General features: G+C 42.9%; 1 protein-coding gene across 2 annotated transcripts in view; it reads left to right on the forward strand.

Moving 5' to 3' along the window:
* Positions 1 to 831: 831 nt before the first annotated feature.
* AGBL1 (AGBL carboxypeptidase 1) overlaps positions 832 to 24,925 on the forward strand; it is an 862,602-nt gene continuing 838,508 nt past the window's right edge. For both annotated transcript variants that reach the window (XM_086711500.1, XM_025918486.2), the window contains exon 1: positions 832 to 1,238. In XM_086711500.1, coding sequence (XP_086567626.1) covers positions 1,188 to 1,238 — 51 coding nt within the window. In that variant the 5' untranslated portion in view covers positions 832 to 1,187. The remainder of the gene's footprint in view (positions 1,239 to 24,925) is intronic.

Here is a 24,925-nt window from a genome sequence, read left to right on the forward strand (position 1 = left end):
GAGAGAGAATCCCAAGCAGGCCCTGCCCTGTCAGCGCAGAGCCTGATGCAGGGCTTGAACCCACAAAATGTGAGATTATGACCTGAGCTGAAATTGAGTCGGGTGTTTGACTGAGCCACCCCGGTGCCGCTATGGTAAGTTTGTTAACCAGCTTTGATTCTTCTGGGGATCTTGGGAAAACGTAGACTCTGATTCCCGAGGTCTGTGGTGGGGTCTAACAGGCTTCCCGGTGAGGCACCCAACCACATTCTGAAAATCTGGCACCTAACGGACTGTTAGGTGTTGACATGGGGAGAAGGATTGGGTGACCAATTAGCCACTAAAACCCTTCTCACACACTCAAGCGGAGGACACAGAAAGAGATCACGGATCCCACATTGGTCCTGAGGACACTCAGGCAAGGCAGGTGCGTGGAGCTCCGTTACCTGTATCACTGTGTTTGCAACAGGAGGAGGCAGGATGGCTTTATGGTTAGTGCCTGTGCCTCAGGGCCAGCTTGTCTCTTTGAGAGCTGTTTTCTTAGGGCTTAACACCTCCGCGCCTCGGTTTTCTCATTTGAAAACAAAGATGGGGTACTAACAGACTGTCCTCCATCGGGGTGCGGTGGGAGATAATAGGTTACGTAAGGGACCCCGCTTGTAGATGTCCACAGCAGTTATTTCCTTCTCGGCCAGAGCTCCAGTCCCTGAGCCTGGGACCTCAGGGGGCCCTGGGCTTCTGTGCCCTGCCTGCATGGTTGTGCAAGCAGCCTTGGGTCTCCTGTTACCCGGGAGCCGGCAACAGACCAAAATAACGGGAGGGGACAAGCGGGGAGGGCCGAGCGAGCCTCTGCAGGGAGTCTGACCAGGTCAGCTGGGAATGCCTGTCAGCCATCCAGGGTGGCTCCTGCGTGGGCCTGGAGGTGGGTGAGTGACTCACGCTGGTGCCCTCTCCACCCCCATGCCCAAATGCTCAGCCCTCCCCAGGCCGGGGCTCACCTAATCCCCACAGTGGGAGTCGGGGGGCATTTGCGCCTGAGCCGAGGGCTAGGGTTGCAGCGCGGTGACTTCACACTCAGCAGCATGTGCAGCTGAGGCCTCCGTGCAGCAGGCTCCCGCGAGGTGGGCAGCGAGGTCAGCTTGGCAGCCGCTGCCTCTCCAGCCCCGATCTGGCCGCAGGCAGCCGGTTCCCCAAGACCCAAGGAAGGGATGGCCGAACAAGAAGCCAGTGGGCTGCAGGTCCTGCTGCGCACGCTTCAGGTAGGAAGGGGTGGAGGGGTGTGGGGCCCAGCAGGCTGGGTCTCTGCCGGCCAGCCTGCCTTGGAGCTGTGCTCCCGCAGAGTCCTCTCTGGCACCAGTGGCCAGTTTGCCAACCAGCAAGAGCACACAGGAGCCAGCAGCAGCTCTCACCTTGAGGCTGACCTAAGTGATGCTATGGTCTTTAAATATTAACTACAACCATGTCGATGAGTGTGCTCCACTACAATTATTGAACCTGATGGGATTAGAGGCTCGGGCTGAAAGATCTGGGTTTGCTAGAGATGGGCAAGATGGAGAAAACGTGTGTCTGGCAAATGAAGGCCTGGCAGGAGAGCCGTGGGGATCACCTAGAACAACATGGAAGGAAAAGGGGGAGCAGGGGAGAGGACTCCTCTGGGCTTCCTCTGCTCCATGCCTACCACAGGGCTTCCCAAAGAGGGGTCTGCATCAGAACTGCCTAGGATGCCTGCTACGAGTGCGTCTTCCCGGGTGGGATGTGGCCAGAATGAATTGGAATCCCCAGGGGCAGGGGCCTGGGAAGCTGCCTCCCCTTGTGTGATTCTGTTCACTCCTGGTTGTGAGAATTCTTGTCCTAGAGTAGTAGTTTGCAAACTTGTCTGTGCACTAGAATCACCTGCAGGGTGTTAGAGATTGGTGATGCCTGGGACCCATTCACCAGAATTTGGATTTAATTGGTCTGGGGAGCAACCTGAACCTGATTGGAGCAAACTCCCTAGGTGGATTCATTGTGCAGTTAAGGGCCAGAACCACTGCCCTAAGACTTGGGTAGATGCTTGCACTTAACCTGATTCTGGGAATGCCAGGGCTCAAAGACTGAGAGGTCTTTTGATTCAGGATCCTAGACCTGAAGTCCATAGACAGGCCTCTCCAGAAGATGGGCTTCAGGGACCCCATGACCCCATCTCCTGATTTAGAGTGGAAATGTTTTGTCCTTACGTTCATTTTCCCCGGCTCTGAAAAGCTGTCTTAGTTTTCCTCTGATTCTTAAGGAAATCTGTATCCCTAAAAAAATCTAAGAACCAATAAATCCAACCTTCCAGTGGACAAAAAAACTGAGTCTCAGAAGTGAAATAGCTTCCCCAAGGTCATAGAACTCCTTGATAGAGAAACTGAGACTAGCACCAAAGAACTTCTATATCGGGTTGACTTATAGTCTTTTGACTCATTCTATCTGATGCATAAAAGGCAAGAATGCATCTGGGCTAGAAGTATGGGGGGGGTGGGTGGGAGTGGACCTCAAAGTAAATTTGCAGTTGGTGCCGGAAGTCACTGCAGGTTCAACTCAATCTCCTGTATTCCCACCAGTGGGGATTTATAATTGATATTTAGAATGATCGCTCCAGGGCAATGCAAGATTCTCAATCATCAAAGAAAGATTTAATTATGTTCAATATACCCTACTTAGTTCCCAATTAACCAGAACATTAAAATAACCGGAACATGCTTCCCCTGTGTGCTTGGCTGATCAGAATCTAGTTGTAGAATTGATTTGGGTTCCTGGCCCAGCCCTCTCAAAGTGTCTCCATGAGGCCTGTTCCTGTCTTGACAATTAGTTAGAACTCTGACATACTTTTAAAAAAGAGAACCCAGAGCAGACGTTCTGTGGAATGATGTTTCACAATGGGTTTGATGCTCTACCCTTGAGGACTGCCAGCTTTCTGGATTGCCAAAATGCTTTTGATTGGGAAATCCCGAAGTTCTTATTAATTCAAGCCAGTACCTCCTTCCTCATGCATGAAGCTGATAGAAGGCTTTGTATTGCTTCTCAAACCTCTGAGGAAGACAGTGGTTATGTCTGAGCAGGATGTGAGCTCAGTATGAGTTCCTTGTGTCTTTCGGGAGCACCCCAGAACATTGCCAAGGGAAGGGAGAAAGAGAAGGAGAACAGATAAACAGAAAAAGCAAGCACAGAAATGACAAATGTCCCCATGACATGTTAGTAGAAATCCCCATCCCAGAACATCACCACTTCTGCCTTTGGGGGGCACAATAATAAAACCAGGTCATGAAGGAATAGTCAGTTTCCACCTGTTACCTTTTGCTGTGCAAATGTGAAAGGGAGAGGTGACTTTTCCTACCTCAGTTTATGTACAGCTTACCTCTGTCCTGAAGGTATGAGAATCAGATTTTTACCCAGACATTTTCCAAGTCCCTGATTCACAGCTGGGGTTTGAGGCAGAAAATCAGATTGAGTCTCGAGGGCCTGGGTGAGGGAAGAGGCAGCCCACAGCGCAGGTGTGAGAGACAGAAAGAATTGGACCCCGTCCCCATTTCTGGCACTTACCAGCTGTATGTCCTTGGGCAAGTCCCTCAACCTCTCTGAGCCTTCATTTCTATATCTATAAAAAGAAGACAATAAAAATATGTTCCTCAGTGCTTTGTGCGAGGATTAAGAGAATCCATTTGAAAAGTGTTTGTAAACTATAAATGACTGCTCAAATGCCTGTAGTTTTTATGACTTCCCCAGTCGAGTCACAGTGGAGAAGCTGGGAACACTAGCCTACCCTTTTCATCAACCTGCCCTGCTTTTTTCCCTGGGTGGGCTCCAGTATACTTGGGTAAAAGGGAGGTGTCTCATTCTGTCCCGCTCGCATGTCTCCATGTGGGTTGAGCTAATGGGAAGGATGGGGAGCTGCCAGGGTAGCAGGATGTGGGCTCCACGCCAGCTCTGATGCCGTGAGCCCTCACCCGGAGGCATCCTACAACATGCCAATTAAATCCCTTATCAACACATGAAAAATGTATCATTATTCGGTCAGCTTTGGCACACTCTGAGCCGCAATGTGGGCACAGTTTTGCTATTTGCATTTGTACTTTATTATTTTATGTTATAGCTCAAACTGAATTCTAGGTTGGCATCGTTGCCAAATGTGCACAGTGAACTCCTTTTCTCAACTTGGGCTCCAGGAACATTATCTATTATGGATTGTGAACCAGGCTGCAGGATGTGAAGCTTCCTGTCTTGAGTTAGCATTAAGCTAATATAATCTTAGTATTAAGCTAAGATAATAGAAAACCCGGATGGGACCACAACTTTACTTTTCCCCTTGGACTTCTTCTTCCAAGGATTATTTCCAAGACAACAGGTGATTTCAGCCCCTGGGCTGCAAAGAGGGGATGAGTGAAAAAAACGGTGATTGATATGTTTCATTCACAACTCTTGGGAGTTGTGTTTCAAAACATGTGCTTGGAAATTTCCTTTCTAGAATTCTGTGCGGAAGATGTGGGGATCTCCATCTATTGTACATCAAAAGGGCCAGGTGGCACAGAAATGGAGCTTTCCTTCTGGACATAAACAGAAAGGTTTGGACAAATCAAGGGGAGATTTTTCCTTTTAGGTAGCAAGCACTGTTGTACACTTTCTAGAGATCACAGAATTTATCTCTTTTGGGGAGTCTGAGACTGAGGGTTTTGGAGAGCTCTACCTCAACCGCAACACAAACATGAAAACAAACTGAAGTCTGTTTTAATTTCAAGCACCAGTAGAAGCTAAGAAAAAGAAAAATCCCGTAAGAACATGCATCAAATGAAAAAGGAACAAAGTGGGCAAGAATTAGCATCCGTGTCTAAGGAGTACTTGGTGCCGGTCAAACTAGGGCATGAAGAGGATGGTGATGTGTGGGCGTATGCTGAGATGGAACTGGAGAGAAAACTTTATTCGGTGTTTTGTTTTTCAAGAAACTGTTGCTTTCACAGCTACTTAAGTTCTTTGGAATTAGAGATTGGAAAAAAATGAACATTTATTAAGGGTATGCTCTCTGCCAAGTTTTCACATTCATTACCTAACATCACTCTGCCACCTGTGAGGGAGGTGTGGTTGTTCTGTCTTATAAAGGAGGACACTGACCCTCAAGGGAAGATTAGGATGCTTAAGGGTCCATGACAGAAACTTAGCAAATCCCTAGAAGAAGGATGTGAAGCATATCTTGTCACTCCAAAGTCCTTCCACTGGACTACATTGCTTACATGACCTAGGGAATGCCCAGTCATTCTTTGTTTGAGGGCACTACTTTAGCCTGATGGAAACTGAAGATTGAGGTGTATGGATTCTCTATGAAAGGGGGAGTTTTATTTAGAACTAAAATCTTCCATGTATTGTTTTGTTATGTGGGTAAATAACTCTTGATAAAGGAAGGTAACACTTTTGATTTGGGTCAATTAGATATTTTTAATATCCATCCCTCTATCCATTTCTTCATCCATCCCTCCATTCATCTTTCCATCTTTCCATCCATCCATCCCTCCATCTGTCTTTCCATCCATCCATCCATCCATCCATCCATCCATCCATCCATCCATCCATCTTTCCCTCCATCTATCACTCCATCCATCCATCTATCCATCCATCCATCCATCCATCCATCTTTCCCTCCATCTATCACTCCATCCATCTTTCCATCCTTCCATTTATCCATCCATCCATCCATCCATCCATCCATCCATCCATCCATCCATCCATGCCTCTATAGCTTTCTGTGTGCTAGAAGAGATCCAGAGGAGACTATTTGGTAGGATGACGTGTTAAGAAGAGCAAGGTCATTGGATCTTGGCTAAGCCAGGTGAAACTTTTGTGACTGAGGAGAAACTATTGAACTTCTCTTTCCTGAATTTTTTCTCATCTCAAAAATGAGAATTACTCTTCCTACTCATAGGCTTATTATATGTTTAGAGAAAAATGCATGTAAAGAGCTAAGCATGGTGGTATGTGTCCGATAAATAGCAATCACTATAATTAAAAACAGTCCCTGCTCCCATGAAAATACAATGTTAAAATGAAAACGTAGGAGGATAAAAATATTTGTAGAGCAGGTCTATATGCAATGAATGCCATGGTGAAGGTAAACATCAAAAGAAAATTCTATAGAAGTTGGGAAAAGAAACTCCTCTTGGCTGGAGGTTCAGGGAAAGCCTTGTAAAATGGGTCAGATTTCAGCAGGGGAAGGTATGATTCCCAGAGTGGGGAGGGTGCTCAGTGATCTTCCCCATGCCCAAAAAGTGTGGAGAGGATTCAGGACTTGCCTTGGCACTGAGTTTGATTAAAACTGAAAGTACATGAAGAAGAAGAAAGGAGATAGAAATGTAAGTTTGCCAAAATGCTAGAGAGTCTTGAGTGCAAACTTCAGATCTAACCATGCCCTTGGGGATGGCTGCCTATCCCTAAATGTGGGTGGTGGTGGCCACAGGACATTCAGCCAAGGCAACAGTTCTAAAGCTAATTGGTGGGTTTGAGCCCTGCGTCAGGCTCTGTGCTGACAGCTCAGAGCCTGAAGCCTGCTTTGGATTCTGTGTGTGTCTCTCTCTCTGCCCCTTCCCTGCTAGTGCTCTCTCTGTCTCTGTCTCTCTCTCAAAATAAACAGCAAAAAAAATTAAGCTAATTGGACAGCGGGTCTTTTGACATGAAGGTGTCACTGCTTTCTCTTGTCAAGTAATGTGATGTGTTCCCCTCAACCTCCCCATCCCTGACCTGCCTTCTGTCCCTGGTCCTCTTCCTATCCTGTCCCCAGCCTCCAGCCCCAACCTGCAGACCTTTCCTGTCACCTAACTCAATTCTGCATCTCACCCCAAACTAAGCCTATTTCTCTTCCTAATTCCACCCTGGGAGAAAGCCTGGGATGAATTGAAGCTCAGGGATTGGGAAAGGAGAACTGTTTTAAACATTTCTCTCTCTCTCTCTCTCTCTCTCTCTCTCTCTCTCTCTCTCTCTCTCCCTCTCCTCTCTCTCTCTCGTTTTGTAATTTGGAAGCAACAAATTATGTTAGAGGCAGCATTCAAATGTTCTTGTGTCAAAGCAGCTCCGATCACATGGCTATATTCCAAAGACCAGCATTGAGTTGAAAAGTCCTGTCCTCACTTGGGAATTGAGAGCAGTTGGCATTTCTATTCCCTGAGCCCAGATTCTGGATCTGATTGCTTCCTTGAACACCCACCTCCACAAGGCAGGGGCAGAGGGACATGGGGCCAGCATTGCTTTGAGATGCAATTGGAAATTTGGCATTACTGATGATGTGTTGAAGCAAATGGCCAACAGAGAGACCCACACCCACAGTAGGAATCTGTAACCCGGCAACATTTACTCTACAATTTACTCAGTTACTAAAACTGGAACCACTCTTTTTTTTTGTTATGGTGGTAAAATATACATAACATGAAATTTACCGTCTTAATCATTTCTAAGCGTAGCGATCAGTGGCATTAAGTATATTCGTGTTGTTTTACAACCATCACTGCCATCCTTCTCTAGAACTTTTTCAATTCCCCAAACTGGAAACTTGGTACACATTAGACACTAATTTCCCACTCCCCCAGCTCCTGGCAACCACCCTGTACTTTCTGTCTCTGTGAATTTGACTATTCCAGGTACTTCATATGAATGGACTTTAATGGTGTTTGTCCTTTTGTGTCTGGCTTATTTCACCTAGCATGATGTTTTCTAATGGAACCACTCTTACAAAAGCTAAATAGTCTTAGTTGGGGCCCTGGGAGTTGGGGACATTTGTAACCAAGGAGGGGAAGTTGGTCTGGGTTGCCAGTTACTGTATCTGTAAGGGCGGAACAGGTATCTACAACTCAAGCAGGCTGGGGAGAAATGCACCCTCTCGGGTGTGACCTCCAGATCCTTTTGTCAAACCTGAAGTGAAGGAAGTTGAGGGTTGGTGGGATCCATACTTTTTCCATGAGTGATAAAATGTCACTTCAAATTGATAGATCTCCAAGCCACACTCTTGTTAGAGAAAAGGGTGTGTATGTAGGATGAGGGAGAGATTAATAGCAGAGATGCTGGGAATAAATGAACAAGTGGAACAGGGGCACCTGGGTGGCTCAGTTGGTTAAGTGTCTGATTCTTGATTTAGGCTCAGGTCATGATCTCATTGTTTGTGGGATCGAGCCCTGTATCAGGCTCTACATTGACAAAGTGGAGCCTGCTTGGGATTCTCTCTCTCCTCTCTCTCTGCTCCTCTCCTGCTTTCTCTCTCTCTCTCTCTCTCTCTCTCTCTCAAAATAAATAAATAAATCTTAAAAAAAAGAATAAGTGGAACAAAGGACATGGAAGCAAACAATGGTACAAAGTATGTGCTCAGTACATATTTTTCCTTTCTGTCCTTCCTCCCTCTTCCCTCCCTCCCTCTCTCCCTTCTTTCTCCTTCCCTCCTTCCTTCCTTCCTTCCTCCCTCCTCTCTCCCTCCCTCCTTCTTTCTCTCCCTCCCATTTTTCTTCCTTCCCCTCTTTCTTTCCTTTTTTAAAATAATTTTTTTTGCAAACTGAATCCATCCACATAGCTAGTGCCCAGATGAAGTAATGGTAAACTCCATTACTCTTAACCCCCTTCAGTCACTTCTCCCCCATTGTGGCCACTAGCCTGGTTTCTAACACCACAGATTAGTCGTGCATGCTCTGTACTTCATATAAACAGAGCACTGCAGCCAATCCTCTTTTGACTCAGCATTCTGTACTTCCTCCATGTGGCTGCCTGTAGTGGCAGATTGTTCATATTCTCATTGCCGAAGAGCATTACATCATGTGAATATGCCACCATTTATTTGTCCTTTCTAGAGTTGATGATACTTGGGGTAGTTTCCTTTTTTGGGTTCTAACAAACAGTGTTGTCGTGAACATTCTAGTACATGTTTTTGGGAGCACAGGTATGCAAGTCTGTTGGGTATACATCCAGGAGTGGAGCTGATAATAAGTTTAGTAGGAAAGAACACTTTTCAAGAATGGGTGCTCCAAAATAAGCACCTATTAGCCATGTAAATACCATTACTTTGTGAGAGTTCTGGACCTCCACATCCTTGCCCAAATGTGCTCAATCCATATTTGTAGTTGGACCTGGCTTGAGATTCTTTGCATGGAGAGACTTTGTCGGATTCACATTCTGTGTGTTCGGTTCCCCCCATGTGGTCCCCCTCATAGTAATAGTTAAAATAATAATTTACATTTATTGAACAGTCAGGAGCTGTGCAAAGTCCTTCACACACATTGTATCATTTAGTCCTTGAGGGAACCCTAAGAGGCAAGTAGTATTCTCATCCTCATTTTAAAGCTCTAAAACAGAAAACTGGAGAGGTTGACAAATTTCTCACTGTCACAAAGTGAGTGCGTGGCATTGCTGCAATTTGAGCAGAGGGACTCTGACATCAGTGGTATTGACAGGTGTCAATCTCCAGGTGTATTGACTCTCTGAGGGAAAGCAAGGGCATCGAGAAGAATCTGAACCAGTTTTTCCAGGTGGTAAGTGTCTACTGGGAAAATGCAGTCCCCCCGCCCCTCCGACTTGGCCTACCTAGGAAGGAGAGCAACTGTCCCTGTGAGGCTGGGAGGATTGGCCAAGAGGGTGGAGAACAAGTGCCTAAGGCAGGGGTCAGCAAACTCAGTCAAGGCCAGATAGCTAATTTTTAGGTTTTGCAGGCCATAGGACCTCTGTCGCCAACTGTTCAGTCCTGTCGCTGTAGTTGTAGATGACATGCAAGTGAATGGGCATAGCTACGTTCCAGTAAAACTTTATTTACAAAAATAAAGGGCCAGATTTAGCCGGTGGGCAGTGGTTTGATGAGGCAGTCTAGAGGCCTTTGGGCATCAGCCTGGTAAGAAAGGTGGGAGGTGGGGTGGAAAGAGAGAATGGTGCAGCGGGGGCCTGCTGAGCTACAAAATGCCATGAGTGGGGGAGCTCCCCTCATCTTCCATGGGTGTCCTACTCAATAGCCAGGATATCCTTCTTGCCAAGGCATCATACCAAATGATGCTCTGGATGTCAGAGTTCCTCTGGGGGCAAGTCTTATAGAACCTGAAATGCACAGTTTAGAAGCCACATCCCAAGTCATTTCTGCTGCTGTTGCCTTCACTTCTCTGTGTATTAGGGGACATAGTGGTAGTATCCATCAGCCCTGCAGGGGTGGACTTTCAAGGCCATTTTATCAGTATTAAATCAGTTTCAGAGGCAACTGTTCTCCACTTGGTTGCATCCAACAGCAGTACCAGCACAAGATATGGTCAAACAAGCACTTCTCAAACTAGGTTCTATAGAACACCAGTTTCTCTGGGATGCCAATGCTCTCACAAAGGGTCTTAGTGACAGATGGATTTGAAATGTCATAAATTTACTAGATTTCTTTACTGAAAGAATATTAATCTTCTAAAATCTTTTTAAGCATTTATGTCTTTCAGCTCTCAGTTTAAATGTCCTTTACTCAGAGAGAACTTCTCTTTTTTTTTTTTTTTAAATTTTTTAATGTTTATTTTTGAAAGAGAGAGAGTGGGGGAGGGGTAGTGAGAGAGGGAGACACAGAATCGGAAGCAGGCTCCATTCTGAGTTGTAAGCACAGAGCCCGACGCGGGGCTCAAACTCACGAACTGCAAGGTCATGACCTGAGCTGAATTTGGACGCTCAACCGACTGAGCCACCCAGGCACCCCCAAAGAGAACTTGTCTTTTTTTTTTTTTTATTTATATATGAAATTTATTGTCAAATTGGTTTCCATACAACACCCAGTGCTCATCCCAAAAGATGCCCTCCTCAATACCCATCACCCACCCTCTCCTCCCTCCCACCCCCCATCAACCCTCAGTTTGCTCTCAGTTCTCAACAGTCTCTTATGCTTTGGCTCTCTCCCACTCTAACCTCTTTTTTTTTTTTTTCCTTCCCCTCCCCCATGGGTTCCTGTTAAGTTTCTCAGGATCCACATAAGAGTGAAACCATATGGTATCTGTCTTTCTCAAAGAGAACTTGTCTTGATGGCCCAAGTAGCCACCAGATCCCGAAGTCTCCTTTCCCTAGTTTGACTCTGCATAGAACTTATATTCTCTGATAATTCTTTGTTTCCTCCCGTCCTTCTTCCATCAGGGTAGCAATCTCATTTGTCTTGTTCACTCCTTATCTCTACTGCCTAAAGCACTATCTAAATCATAGTAGGTGCTCAATAAATGTTTGTTAATTGAATAATAAAATGCACATGGTATATTGAGTTGGGGATATAATATATAGCATTTCCAAACCATCTTGGGGATGGGATAGTTTTTATGGTAAAACCCCACTAGTGTCTCATAGGATATTAGAGAGCCATGGAGCATATTTGGGAAATGATGACTATAGGCCAATGCTACATTAAATCACTGCTGGTCCATGAGTGTTGAATTTCTCCTTGTCTGGAAACTTACTTCTGGCATGTTGAAACTATTCTGACCCAAGTGCTTGCAAAGTTAGTTCTATTGGAAACCTAGGGTCATTTCTCTGTTTAGTGGATTCCACTAGCCAATGACTCTGCCAACTGTCTGCAGGTCTTGAGTAGACATGAATTCTGGTCCTTGATTGGAAGGAAGAACGTAAGCAACAGATGTGGAGGTTTAGAAAGAGTTTCTTCCTAGAGGTCACGAGATCCATTCTGCTTCTGATCAGGACGCCAGGTGGTGATAAGGATGGCATTAGCCTTAGGTTTCAGATGAAAGGCAAGGTCAGATTTCATAGTTGGGTATCTGATGAAACTTTCCCTAGGGGACTTGGGGAGAAGGCAGCATCTCCAATAAATGTCCAGTCATGAGCTCTCTCCCCACCTTTCCAAAAACAAAAGAAAAGAAAAAAGACTCCAAGTGGTGTTAACATCTCTAATTTCTGGGTCGCACCAATCAGTACAGTTCAATGCCCTGCATTTCTGAATCCTAATCATCTTTTTTTTTTTTTGAATCCTAATCATCTTTATGCCATCCCTTTGAAGACGTGAATTAATCTAAGTAGTTCCTATGACAATGCAGATATCTTTCATTTCTCATAAAAGAAAGGCTATAAGCAAATCTCATTTTGTTCTTGACTTTCATTATTAAATCATAAGACATGTATTATACATCCTTATATATATTGGTATATATCATGTACTGGCATATATACTATATATATTATATAGTATATATATTATATATATATATACTATATATCTTTTTCCTTTAGAATATATATATATACTATATATATATATCTTTTTCCTTTAGAATATATATATGCTATATATATATTCTATATATAGCTATATCTAGTATATATATATATATTCTAAAGGAAAAAGATTCCCCAAGTGACAGCTAAAATTTTGCAATGAGGAAGAGGCTAAGATGATAATATTTGAAGAAAAACGGGTATTAAAATTGAAAGAGTGTTTTTGCTGTGAGCCACCTACATTTGTTGAGCACTTACTCTGTGCCAGAAAATATTCTAAGCATTTTTCATGTTATCTCACAACACTCCTATAAGGTAGGTACAATTACTATCCTCATTGTACAGATGAGGACCATAAGGCACTTGCTCCCTATAAGTAAGAGAATCAGGGCTTGAACCCAGGCACAGCTTGGTTCTAGATTGCTATTACTCATTGCTATTACTCATCAGGCTACAGCATTCCTTTTCCTTTTATCTGTCCTTGTTACCACTAAATAGTTTTTTTCCTTATTAAGGAAGTAATACAAGGAAGGGGCTAGGTGAATGAGCGATGTAGGTGAAGGGGATTAAGACGTATAAACTTCCAATTATAAAATAAATAAGTCATGGAGATAAAAAGTACAGCATAGGGAATAAAGTCAATGATAGTATGATAATGTTGTATGGCGACAGATGGTCACTACACTCAATGTTGAGAGCATTGTTTAATGTATCGAATTGCTGAATCACTATGTTTTATGCCTGAAACTAATATAGCATTGTATGTCAACTATACTTCAATAATAGAAATGAAAAAAAGTAATACAAGATCATTATGATAAAAATTTATTAATATATAAATATAAATTATAGGGAATAAAAATCCCCCCATGAAGTCCTATTCCTGAAGACCAACACACAAGGGTCTGCTGTCTTTTCTTTTAGATGGTTATACACATGCGGCAATATGTATATTTCTATAACTATGTACCTATGTCTCTATCATTTTAACGCACTGTTGTTCAATTTGCTTTTCCAACATATCAGTTTAACTGAACATTTTCCAAAGCAGCACATACAGATTCAGCTCAATATTTTGTGGTAATTATATAGTAGTTTAGTATATGGATGTACCTTATACTAAATAAATATAAGTACATTTTCTTCTAGGGTTTCACTTGAATTTGACTTTGTTTTTTATTCTTTGATGTTAGATGTGTTACATTTCAACAGTCAGCTCTTCAAACTTTTCTTTCATGGATTATTATTTTTTTTACATACAGTGTTATATTAGTTTCAGGTGTATAATATAGTGATTCAATAATTCCATACATCACTTGGTGCTCATCACGACAACTGCATTCCTTAATTTTCATTGATTATTTTTGACCATAAGACATACTTTTCCCCATGATCTCACTCTCATACTTAATGATGTTTAAATTTAACCTGGCACCATTCTCTTTTTCTTAAGTCCTGCTGCTTTCCTAGAGCTTCTCTGCCATACCACACTTTACCAGCATGCGGCAAAACAGTTAAATTTATATCCTTCAAATTTCTTTCCTGGAAGATCCCAGTTCGATAGCATCCAATAGAGCTCTGCTTGATAATATTTGGAAGCTTTACATTTGACATAAATGTTTATTTAAAATGAACATAAAAAGGTTTCTTGGCTGGGTTTCAGGAGGCCGGAGCTGATTTTGGATGCTGCCACTGACTTTCTGTTTGACTTGAATCCCCTGGGCCAGCATCCTCTGTATTTTGATAGTTTTCAGATTTCAGTGCTAGGAGATTTTCCCAGCAATATCATCTACTTCGTTGGTATATTATGACTCTCTTGTTATGGTTCGTTCATTTATCGAATGACTCTGTTGTTCCAGAGGCTGCACTAGGTAGTGGGTGGCAAGGTTCTCAGAATATTATCAACCATGCACTATCCTATTGAAAGACTCCTGAATGCTAATGACTAATGTCAGGAAGGATGAGATCCAGAATGCTGTGGTCACACCTGTCCCCCAATGCTCTGTGGACCATTCTGTTCTGGGGTGACTGGCTGAGAACACATTATTGTCATTACTTCAAGTCTCTGGAGGAAGATCTGAAGTCTCAGCACCTGTAACATGTTCAGCTGTGTCTACACACTTTTGTTAATTCATATGTAGTCTTTTTTTTTTTTTAATTAAAGGGCAATGATTCTCAATCTCTTAATTCTTTTGTTTTTCTTCCAGGAAGCAGGGAATCATAGATCACATTCTGATGGCATTGAAATCTAAAGACACTTTCCCCCAGATAAATGCACAAGCAAATTTTGTGAATAATTTCAGGGTAACAAACCACACCATAAGATTTCACTTTCTCAAGGTCTTTATTTGGGTTTGTTTCATACCATGGAGCTCTTTAAGGTCAGAATAGTAGAGGTAAGTTCTTTTTTTTTTTTTTCTAATGTTTTCATTTATTTATTTTGAGAGAGAGAGAGTGTGTGTGAATGGGGGAGGGGAAGAGAGCGAGCGAGAGAGAGAGAACCCCAAGCGGGCTCAGCACTATTAGCCCCTGATGTAGAACTTGAACTCACAAACCATGAGACCATGACCCAGGCTGAAATCAAGAGTCTGATGCTTAACCGACTGAGCTACCCAGGGGCCCCAGTAGAGGAAAGTTCTAATTGCATAAGGGAACCCCCACAATTCTATCCAATTGAGATATTCCCCTCATGTTTCCAAACTGGGTGCAATATTTTTGCCTCCATAACACAACCTGGTCTTTTATACCTGGTCTATACTTGTAAAAATCATAAGTACCTTTGATAGACCAAGTGAAATGTTACTTTCCCTCTAAAAAACCCCCTTTCCTGATAATCTGAGTAGATGATATTTCTCCTCCCTCTGAGGTAACCCAGAAGCATCTGTACTTCTCTCTTAAATCATCTGTTCTTTGCTTTGTTATAAATATAGATGTTCTTTATCTAGTCAACAAACTTTTATTAGGCATTGGGAATCCCAAAATAAATATGACATGGTCCTTGTCCTCCCAGAGCTCATGGTATGAAGAGGAACCAGATATATATTCAAGAATCTCCCAAAAGTTGCAGACCCTGTGCCTGGGAAAGCATACACGTGCACTTAAACCAAGCAATTAAATCTTAGAGGATTTGCCTACAGTTTGAATAAGAATTTATGCCATGTGACTGCTTGGGTCAACATATGAATAAATGATTATAGGGCATTATTATAAATAAAGAGATAACAACATGCCCAGTGTACTTTTGGAAGAAGAGGAATCTGAAACAATCTCTAACCTTCCATGAACTTCTGCTCCTGAGTAATAGATTAGATAATTCAGAACAACCCTTGCACTGGACCCAATTAAAAAAGTGTGGATAAAACAGGAATACTTTTTCTGAAGAGCATTAATATTCTAATAAGATAATGAACATTTAATGGACTAAGGTCAGGAGAGGTGGGAAACCCAGAGAGGTGAGCAGAATTCTGGGTCTTCTGCCTTGGAGGCATTTACTGTTTTGGAAGGTGTGGTTGGAAAGACTGAGTTGTATGTACATTCTGTGGCCTTGCACATCTAGAGGTACAAGAGTTGAGACAGTACTTGTCAAGAGTAGGGACCCTGGAAAACTACTCCCTACCTTTTGAGCTGATTCCTGAAGGGCTGCTTCCTAAAAGTAAAGGTAAACTAAACACCAGCTAATCTTCACATTGACCCATTTTTCACCTTGTCTGGGTGGCCTAGAAATATCTTAAGAATTAGACAGGTGACCTCAGATCCCTAGAGCTTCTAGGTGCCTGGTAGTACAAAGTAAAATCTCATTGGTGGAAGAAAGTGTCATACTAGGCCTTACATAAATTATACCAATAATTTGAAAACTAGGCACAAGGGGAAATAAGTCCATATGAGTAAATATCACAGAAACAATATGACAGTATTAGACCCACCAGCACTCCAAAAACTGGAATTATCAGACCCAGAATGTAAGAGAGCTTTGGTTACTACATTCAAAGAGATTAAGATCAAGTGTGAAAAATTTGGCAGTGAACTATAATCCATCAAAAGTGATATGGAAGATTTGAAAAGGAGCCACATGGAAATTCTTGAACTGAAAAATAATATAACCTAAATTAAGAACTCAATGGATAGGTTTGGGGCGCCTGGGTGGCTCAATCAGGTAAGTGTCCAACTTTGGCTCAGGTCATGATCTCACGGTCATGAGTTTGAGCCCTGCATTGGGCTCTGTGCTGACAGCTCAGAACCTGGAGCCTGCTTCAGAGTCTGTGTCTCCCTCTCTCTCTGCCCCTCCCTCACTTGTACTCTGTCTTTCAAAATAAATGTTAAAAAAATAAAAAAAAAAAAAAAGAACTCAATGGATAGGTTTAACTGTGGTTTAGACGTGGCTGAAGAAAGAAGTGAAAATCAGGTCATCAGAAATCATCCAGAACAAAGCACAAAAGGTCAAAAGGATTGAGCATGCAGAAGGGCAGGTAAGAGCCATAGAGGATAGAGTGAGAAGATCCAACTTACCTTTAGTTGAAGTGCTTGTAGGACAGGACAGAATGGAGTAGTGATATTTAAAGAGATAATGATAGAGTCCCCAGTCTTCAATATGCTATCCATTCCTTGAAAATGGAGACAGTACCTACCTTACTCAAGTCTGTGTTGCATGAAACACCTAGCAGTACTTTATTGTTTGTTGAATTTATCGGGTGAGGAAACCTTATTTTCTATTTCATTTTACATTTTTGGAATCATGTTGGAAGTTCCTTTAAAATGGTATATCTTTGGGGCGCCTGGGTGGCGCAGTCGGTTAAGCGTCCGACTTCAGCCAGGTCACGATCTCGCGGTCCGTGGGTTCGAGCCCCGCGTCATCTGGGCTGATGGCTCAGAGCCTGGAGCCTGTTTCCGATTCTGTGTCTCCCTCTCTCTCTGCCCCTCCCCCGTTCATGCTCTGTCTCTCTCTGTCCCAAAAATAAATAAAAGTTGAAAAAAAATGGTATATCTTTAAAGCAATATTGGGAAATTACTGTCTGAATATCCAAATCTCTGTATTTGCACTTGCCACTCCAAAACTTAGAGCTTAATCTATAGCTGACACCATGGGTGAAGTTTATGCTCTTGTTTGAGATCTGATGATTCATTTCTGACCCAAAAAATCCCCCTCAAACTCATATATGTTACCTATTATCATACTCCATTTGTTTTCTTGCTGTTTAAGCTTTATAGCTGACTTTGGCAATGTGTTATAAAATTCTAATCTGGCCACAGCTAATTAAAATGTTCTAGGGACGTCTGGGTGGCTCAGTGGGTTAAGCATCTGATTCTTGATTTCTGCTCAGGCCATGATCTCACGGTTTGTGAGACTGAGTCCTGTGTTGAGCTCTGTGCTGACAACATGAAGCCTGCTTGGGATTTTCTCTCTCTCTGCCCCTCCCCTGCTCTCGCTCAAAATAAATAAATAAACTTAAAAAACATATATTTTAAAATGTTCTATTTACTTGCTTTTGCTCTGTGCTCCTTAATGATATGGTATTCTGATAAGTAACTTCATATTTTCCTTTAAAATAGGAAATGCAAAAGATGCCTGGGTGGCTCAGTCAGTTGAGCATCTGACTTCTGTTTTGGTCATGATCTCTCTCTCGGTTTGTGAGTTTGAGCCCCATATCTGGCTCACTGTTGTCAGCACAGAGCCTCTGTCCCCCTCTCTCTCTCTGTCCCTCCCCCGCTCATGCTCTCTCTCTTTCAAAAATAAATATTTAAAAATAAATAAATAAAATATAAACTAGGAAATATGATGTTTTATCAGTTTCCCGGGAAACAGATTTGGAGACAGAGACTTGTGTGCAGGAGTTTCCTGGAGGAGTGCCTGGGGTCCATACACGGGGGAGTTAGGGAAGCAAGATTGGACAGAGGGAGGAGTTGAAATGCAGTGTAGCCACAGCAAAGGCTCCGTCTGATCCCACAGGGAGTTCTGGAACTTGGAAGGTCCTTTGGCAATTGTCCTGTTCTTCAGCAGGGTGAGTGAGCCCTTGTACCTCTGCCCCTGCACCAGGGACCAGTAGTTGGACACAGGCTGCTTCCACATATGGGACATGGCCTTAAAGACTCTACCTGACAGCGTTCCCAGAGGCAGGGCACAGGTGAGAGGTGCTAGTCACTAAGTTTCCCTCCAGTGGTGGGGGTGGTGGGGTGGTATTTGTACCTCAGTCCTGAAGGGGGAACCAAGGAGGCACACTGACAGCATCCACTCTACATGATCACCCATGACACTGGGCAACAGGAGGCCTAAGTCCGAATCTTGGCTTTGCTGCTAATTGGCTATGTGATCTGGACCAGCCATATAACCCTCTGGGTCATGGTTTCATCATCTTTAATGTTTTCTTTTTTTTAATGTTTATTTGTTTTTGAGAGGGGGGAGGGGCTGAGGGAGAGGGAGACAGAGGATCTCCTTGCTGTCAGCAGACAGCCCCATGTGGGGCTCAAACTCACCAGGAGATCATGACCCAAGCCAAAGTTGGATGGTCAACCGACTGAACCCCTTCATCTCTAAAATGAGGAGTCGGAATAAGGTCAGTTTTTCCTCAAAATTTAGTCATTTGTTTGCCAGTTCCATGACTGTATTTTCATACTTTTGGATCAGCAATACTATTACTCGATACCATTGTTTCCTTAACATAATTTCTTTCTAGTAAATTTGTTCCTTTTAACTTAACTTCATGTAAGGTGGCAATTTACATGCAACCATAAATATAGCAATAGCACTTAGCACAAATAGGAAGTAGCCACAAAAATAAATTTAACATAAATAACACAGTGCTGTTAAAGTCAGCTAAGCACAGGGGCGCCTGGGTGGCGCAGTCGGTTAAGCGTCCGATTTCAGCCAGGTCACGATCTCGCGGTCCGTGAGTTCGAGCCCCGCGTCAGGCTCTGGGCTGATGGCTCGGAGCCTGGAGCCTGTTTCCGATTCTGTGTCTCCCTCTCTCTCTGCCCCTCCCCCGTTCATGCTCTGTCTCTCTCTATCCCAAAAATAAAAATAAAAACGTTGAAAAAAAAAATTAAAAAAAAAAAAAAAAAAAAAAGTCAGCTAAGCACAATTGCCTGCGGAGTCTCTGAGCCTGAGGCCTGCTCTCACTTTTCTGAAAAGATAGCAGCTATTGGAGAGGAATTGGAAATACATTAATAACTAAGACTTTAACAGACATTTCCCAAGAGAAGAATACACACTTTCCTGAGACGAAACATTTTTCTCTGTGTAATTCAGTGATATTTAATGCTATGTTTCCTGTAGCACCTAAATCCAGGTCATATATTCTCAATGGGAAGTTTCTGACCTTTCATGCAAATCCTGGATTAGGTAGTCTTTAGGCTAAAAGTATATTAGTCCATGATTCTCTCCTTGCCTGAGAGGAGTGTTGGGGAGAAGACACGTACAACTTATAATTTTTTTAAGGTCATACATTTATTAGACTGAGTACTGGCCGGAAGCTTGAGGAATTAAATTCATTGGTTAGGGCTCCTAATTTTATGAGTACACCATAGCTGAAATGTAGCCATGGTGATAAGCAATGAGAACCTGGTGTTTGAATTCTTCTAGTCTACTGGGAAGAAGGAGCCTTTCGTAGAAGGTAGACACCCCTTCCTTGATAGCCCAGCACAGCCCACTTTGTGCCTTAGTTTTCCCTCTTCAGGCATTTCTGATCCAAGGGAGCCACTACATGATGCTATCATCCTGAGAGCAGTAGTTTCTTCAGATGCCTTTTCCCTGCTGACCAAGGGTTAGCTGATTTATCATGGGACATTTAGGCATTATTAAGGGGAGCCTAGAAAATTCTCCTTCCCATGATCTTTCTGGAAGGTACCAGACCCTACACTGAGCTGCCCCATGCTGCTGTCTTGCTTTCAGACTTCTCTCCCCTCTGCACAAGCCAGTCACCCTCAGGAGTGGAGCTTTGAGTCTCCTCTAGAATTTCAGCTGTATCCTAAATTTTATTAGCGTCACTGTTCCTGATTCTTTGTTTAGCTATTGGTAACAGATGCTGTATCCCAGTCTTGGCACCCTTTAATTCCCAAATGTTAGGATTTGGCATCTCCTACCAAATTCACCCAAACTCACCGAGCAGGGGATGAGTAAAGTTTGCTGTCAGTGCCAATTTACTCCCATAAGTAAATTAGGAAAAATGCCATCCTTCAGGCTAGTAAAGGCACACCCCTCATTCAGTTAAATCTACATTCTGAAAATTCCTAAGGAATTGAGACCATAAGGACTCTTTGCTTCTATCATAAAACCAATTTATGTCAATGTATAAATAATGATGATAACGGCAGTCATCATCCTAATAGTAAGAAGGTGAGACTGAGTAGGAGGAGGTACAAGAAGAGAGAGGAGAAAGGAGAGAACTTTACTGAGCATGCACTAGTTCCAGGTACTATGTTCTGGGGGCTCAACGGTGGGGGGGGGGGCTAACAGTCTTTGAAAACAGACACCTCTGCCTGATGAAGTGATCCCTCAGGTTTTGGAGCTCAGATGTGATTGAACAAATGAGTGTCTCTTATTCCCTTCTGGGCCAACCCAATTGCAGTAATTTTTATGGCTCTCTCTGTCTCTCGGAATATAGTCAGTCCTCAGGCTGAATTCAACAAGTTTGTGAAAGCATGTTAGTTTTATACGTATGGTTTTATTTGGTGTGACTTACAAGTCACATGGAATATGCGAAATTATGCCGGTCTTTACCTAGTGACCTGCCAATTCAGCCCTCCGTTTCTTCAAATCTCATCTGAGAATTACTTTTCTCTTTACCTCCAAATGTCTTACTCCCCATGCTGTTATTCAATTCCGAAAATGGCACAGGGACAAAACTTACATGAATAATAATGTGCAAATAAATGTGTGTTTGGTCTGATGTGTGGGTAACTTCTCTGGTGTACTGTAACCTCGTATTCAGTTTTATTTGTCAAGTGCCTGGATATACAGAGAACAGGATGGTTCAATATTCAGTGAATGTGGCGTTTACATTACACGTACTTGATCTTTGTATGATTTGGTTCATTGAATTGTTTTTAGGAAAGCTATATTCCCCATTACTCAGGAAAAATGCATTTGGAAACACTCGAAGTACCCATGGTCAAAGCAATTTTCATGCATGGTGTGCTGGGGGTCATGAAGATGGAGGGCTGATAGGTTGCAGATCTGTGGACCTACTAGAGCCCTCATCAGAGCCAGGAAACCTCTATTTTGGGACAACACATACCTTTTCACTCAATTCCAGTGGTTGTCAACCAGGATAATTTTGCCCCCTAGGGGACATTGGGCAATGTATGGAGACAATTGTGGTTGTCACAATTGCGGGGGATGCTGCAGGCTAAACATCCTATGTTACTTAGCATCCTAAGCTGCTAAGTGCTAAATGTCCTACAAAGAATCCTGCCCCCTGCTGCCCTAATAAAGAATTACTCAGCTTAAAATGTCAATAGCGCCAAGATTAAAGTCCTGCCCTATTCAATCACCCCTTTGTGCTTTTTACTAATCTAGGTGAAATTTAACATGGCACAATACCAGAGAGCACAGTGTAATTTTGTTCAAATAATACTTTCTCTGAGAAAGACGGTGATGCTGTGCTTGCTAATTCTTGGAGTTGCTCTTGGAAGAATCAGGCCAGTGGATCTCAGGACAAACGTTTTCTCTCCAGAGTCATCTCCTCCTCACTCCCCTCTGGTAGTGTGCTGTTGAGCCCAGAGAACCAAATGGCAGTAATCAATGTGATTTGCTTTGATGCATTCCTGAGGCTGGAGGAATTGTTGAACTCTCTGAATGACACATGCCTGGAGGCGAAGAGTAACATAATTCGCAAAGGAGAGAAAGAGACCAATTAGAGCTGATTAGAAACAGAACACACCGTGGGAAGTATTCCGGAGCCCAAGATCATTCTGGAAGATCCAGGTCTGCCAAAAACCAAAGACGGACACGGTGTCCTATGGTGTACAAGTACACAGGAGACCACAGGACAAGGTGAAGTAGGAGAATTTTACAAACACTGTGAACTCCTGTACTTGTGGCTTCTGCAGCATGATTAAAGACTGTACTGCTTAATTTTGATCTGTAGTGACCGGACAGCGGGATTAACTCCAGAAAGAGCTGAATTTCGATCTTAGTTCTACACATACGAAGTATGGGCTCTTAGGCATGTTACCTAACGCCTTTAAATGTCAGTTTCCTCATCTACCAAGTGGGGAAAATGAGATCTACCTGTGTAAAGATGAAAAGGAGGCAGCGTTGTAAAGGTGCCAGTGCAGTCTTGGCACACGGCAGATGCTTGGTGAATGTTCACCTGCCAACTCTTCCCATCCTACCAAAATGTTGAGCTTCTCAGAAGCACTTTCTAGGAAGCCTTTTGGATGTGCATCAAAGTGCAAGCCACGCTCTAGAATTCTTAGTGGGGACAGGAAGATGGCTTACTACCATTGCGATACTACTTACATTTAACCAGCATTCTCTCCTCCATCGTTGGTAGGGGGGCAGGGAGGAGAGAAACGGGAGGAAGGAGGATGGCAAACACTTGCTTCCAGCCTCCTCCATGGGTGATAAGACAGGACTCTCTAGAACGGGCTGGGTGGCTGTTTTGTCCCCTCCAGCAGTCCTCAGAGTCTCAGGCGTCAGTAAGGGTTGGTTCCAATTCCACTGGCTTCTATAGTAATACCTCACTTTTGGTAACTCAGTTGTCTAGAAAGATCAGTACTCTAGAAACATAACTGAGAACCAAAACAACCAATGAATGCATGGGAAGAGCCCACACTGGTGTCGTGTTGTAAGTTCAGATGAGGTGTTAGGAGAGCCCCATGCTACTCTAATCAGAGTGGCCTTACGTTTATTTTACATGCAGTTAAATAGCCTTTTGATCTAGTTTTCAAGGCAATCATTTCACTGGGACCAAGGGATTAAAGGTTAAAAGGGAAGACACTAAAGGTAACTCCTTTGACAAAAGCAAAAAATGGCAATTCTATGTCCAAGCAGAAGCTTGCTCACCTTCACACACTGACGAGAGTAATAATTAATTTTCATTATTATGAGCATGCATCCTCTCCAACAAAGCGGAAATGATTTGGAGTGTTTCCTGCTTAAAAGGGAATGGGAAATTTCAAACTTTTTCATATCTATCTATCAATGTACCCACATATATTTATATTTCTTTCTCTATATCTCATATATATGATGAGATAAAATGAGGATGATGTAAAGTGAAAAGGGATAATATTTCCACTATAATTCTTTGCTGTGCTTAGAAGATTCTTGTTAAATATTGTTATTAATATAAAATACTGTAATTTGATAATCAGGGGTGGACCCAGGTTTTGTAAGGCCTGCAGTTTCTGCATCTTTTAGCTCCCTCTTTGAGAAAAAGGATACAAAATTACAAATACAAAATTAAAGAAAATGGGAATATTTATTTAGAAAAGTAAACCTTTGCAAAGTAGTGATCTTTAAAATGCTGACAAATACCGCGAGCATCCCAAAATCCAGAAAAATAACGTTATTTTTTAAATTGACTTCCTGACACTTATTTATAATTCTTTTTTCATAAGGTTTTTGACTGAATATTCTTTGATTGCCCTATTCACATGGCATCTTATAATTCCGTTTTCTAAAGAGAATAAGGGTAATTCAACCTGTTTTCTAGCATGGCTGATCAAAATTTACTTTTTACTATGGATAATTATGGGAAATTTTTTTTCAGCTTGACAACTTGTGTTTGGTCATGTCTGGTAAACTTTTAAGATTATTGTCAAATTTGAGAAAACCTCTGTTAAGATTCTTTTATAAGAGCTGTTAAGTTTTGAAAGAATATTTCATAGACCATATTCTGGCTCTGAACATTGTATGACTTATGGCTGTAGCATTCCCCACATCTGGGGCTGGATCCTGCAGGCTATGTTCCCATCATGATGGGACCTTCATGTCATGATGATGGTGAGTCTGTGGAGGTAGGAACACTTCTGGAAGCCATTGGAAGCCATTGTTGCACAGGATGGCTAGCAGTAAGTTAACTATACACAAAGGTTACTGTAAATCATGGAAACAAATCCTGCTGAAACCGGATGACTGAGTCCTTAACTCAACTCTAGTGTCACTCAATATGTGGGAAAAGTACCTGCAGGAAGTCAGAGAGGAAAGAAACAGGGTCTTAATTGTGGTTAAAATACCCTCCTTCTGCAAATTATGCACAAACGTACGACCACGTAAACACATAGCTGGGACCCCTCTCAGGTCTTGAAAGGGTCCCATGCTGGTGGGGGCTCTGAACCTCAAACTCCATGCAATTCATGGCCAATCTACTCTGATAATAGTAACTAGTACTGAAAAGAGAAGAGAATTGGAGGACGTGGGCCATCACTTTGCTAGGGAACTAGCTGTGTGGCCCTGGGTAAATCATTTCATTTTTTATGGACCTTGCTTTCCCACTTTCAAAGTGACAAGTGTGAACGTGGTGATCTGCTAGGTCCTGATTCCCCCACACTGAGTGGCCCCGAGGACGGTTTCTGAGCAAGCCCAGCAGGGTCAGGGAGGATGGGGCCAAGCAAGAAGAAGTAGTTACTGCCTTAAGGACCATCTCTCCCTCCCCATCATGGCCAGCAGAGATTTGCTTAGCAAACAAGCCCAATGTTTTCCCAGCAGAGCAGAGCTATGAAAACTTGGCACCACCGAGCACTGGTACAATTACTGGCTGTGACAGGCCTATCTTTTATTTTCCTGGGAGCAAGATGTAAGGAGTGA

Source organism: Puma concolor, chromosome B3 (assembly GCF_028749965.1).
Source record: "Puma concolor isolate L17-30 chromosome B3, mPumCon1.1.hap2, whole genome shotgun sequence".
In the NCBI taxonomy this organism is placed as follows: domain Eukaryota; kingdom Metazoa; phylum Chordata; class Mammalia; order Carnivora; family Felidae; genus Puma; species Puma concolor.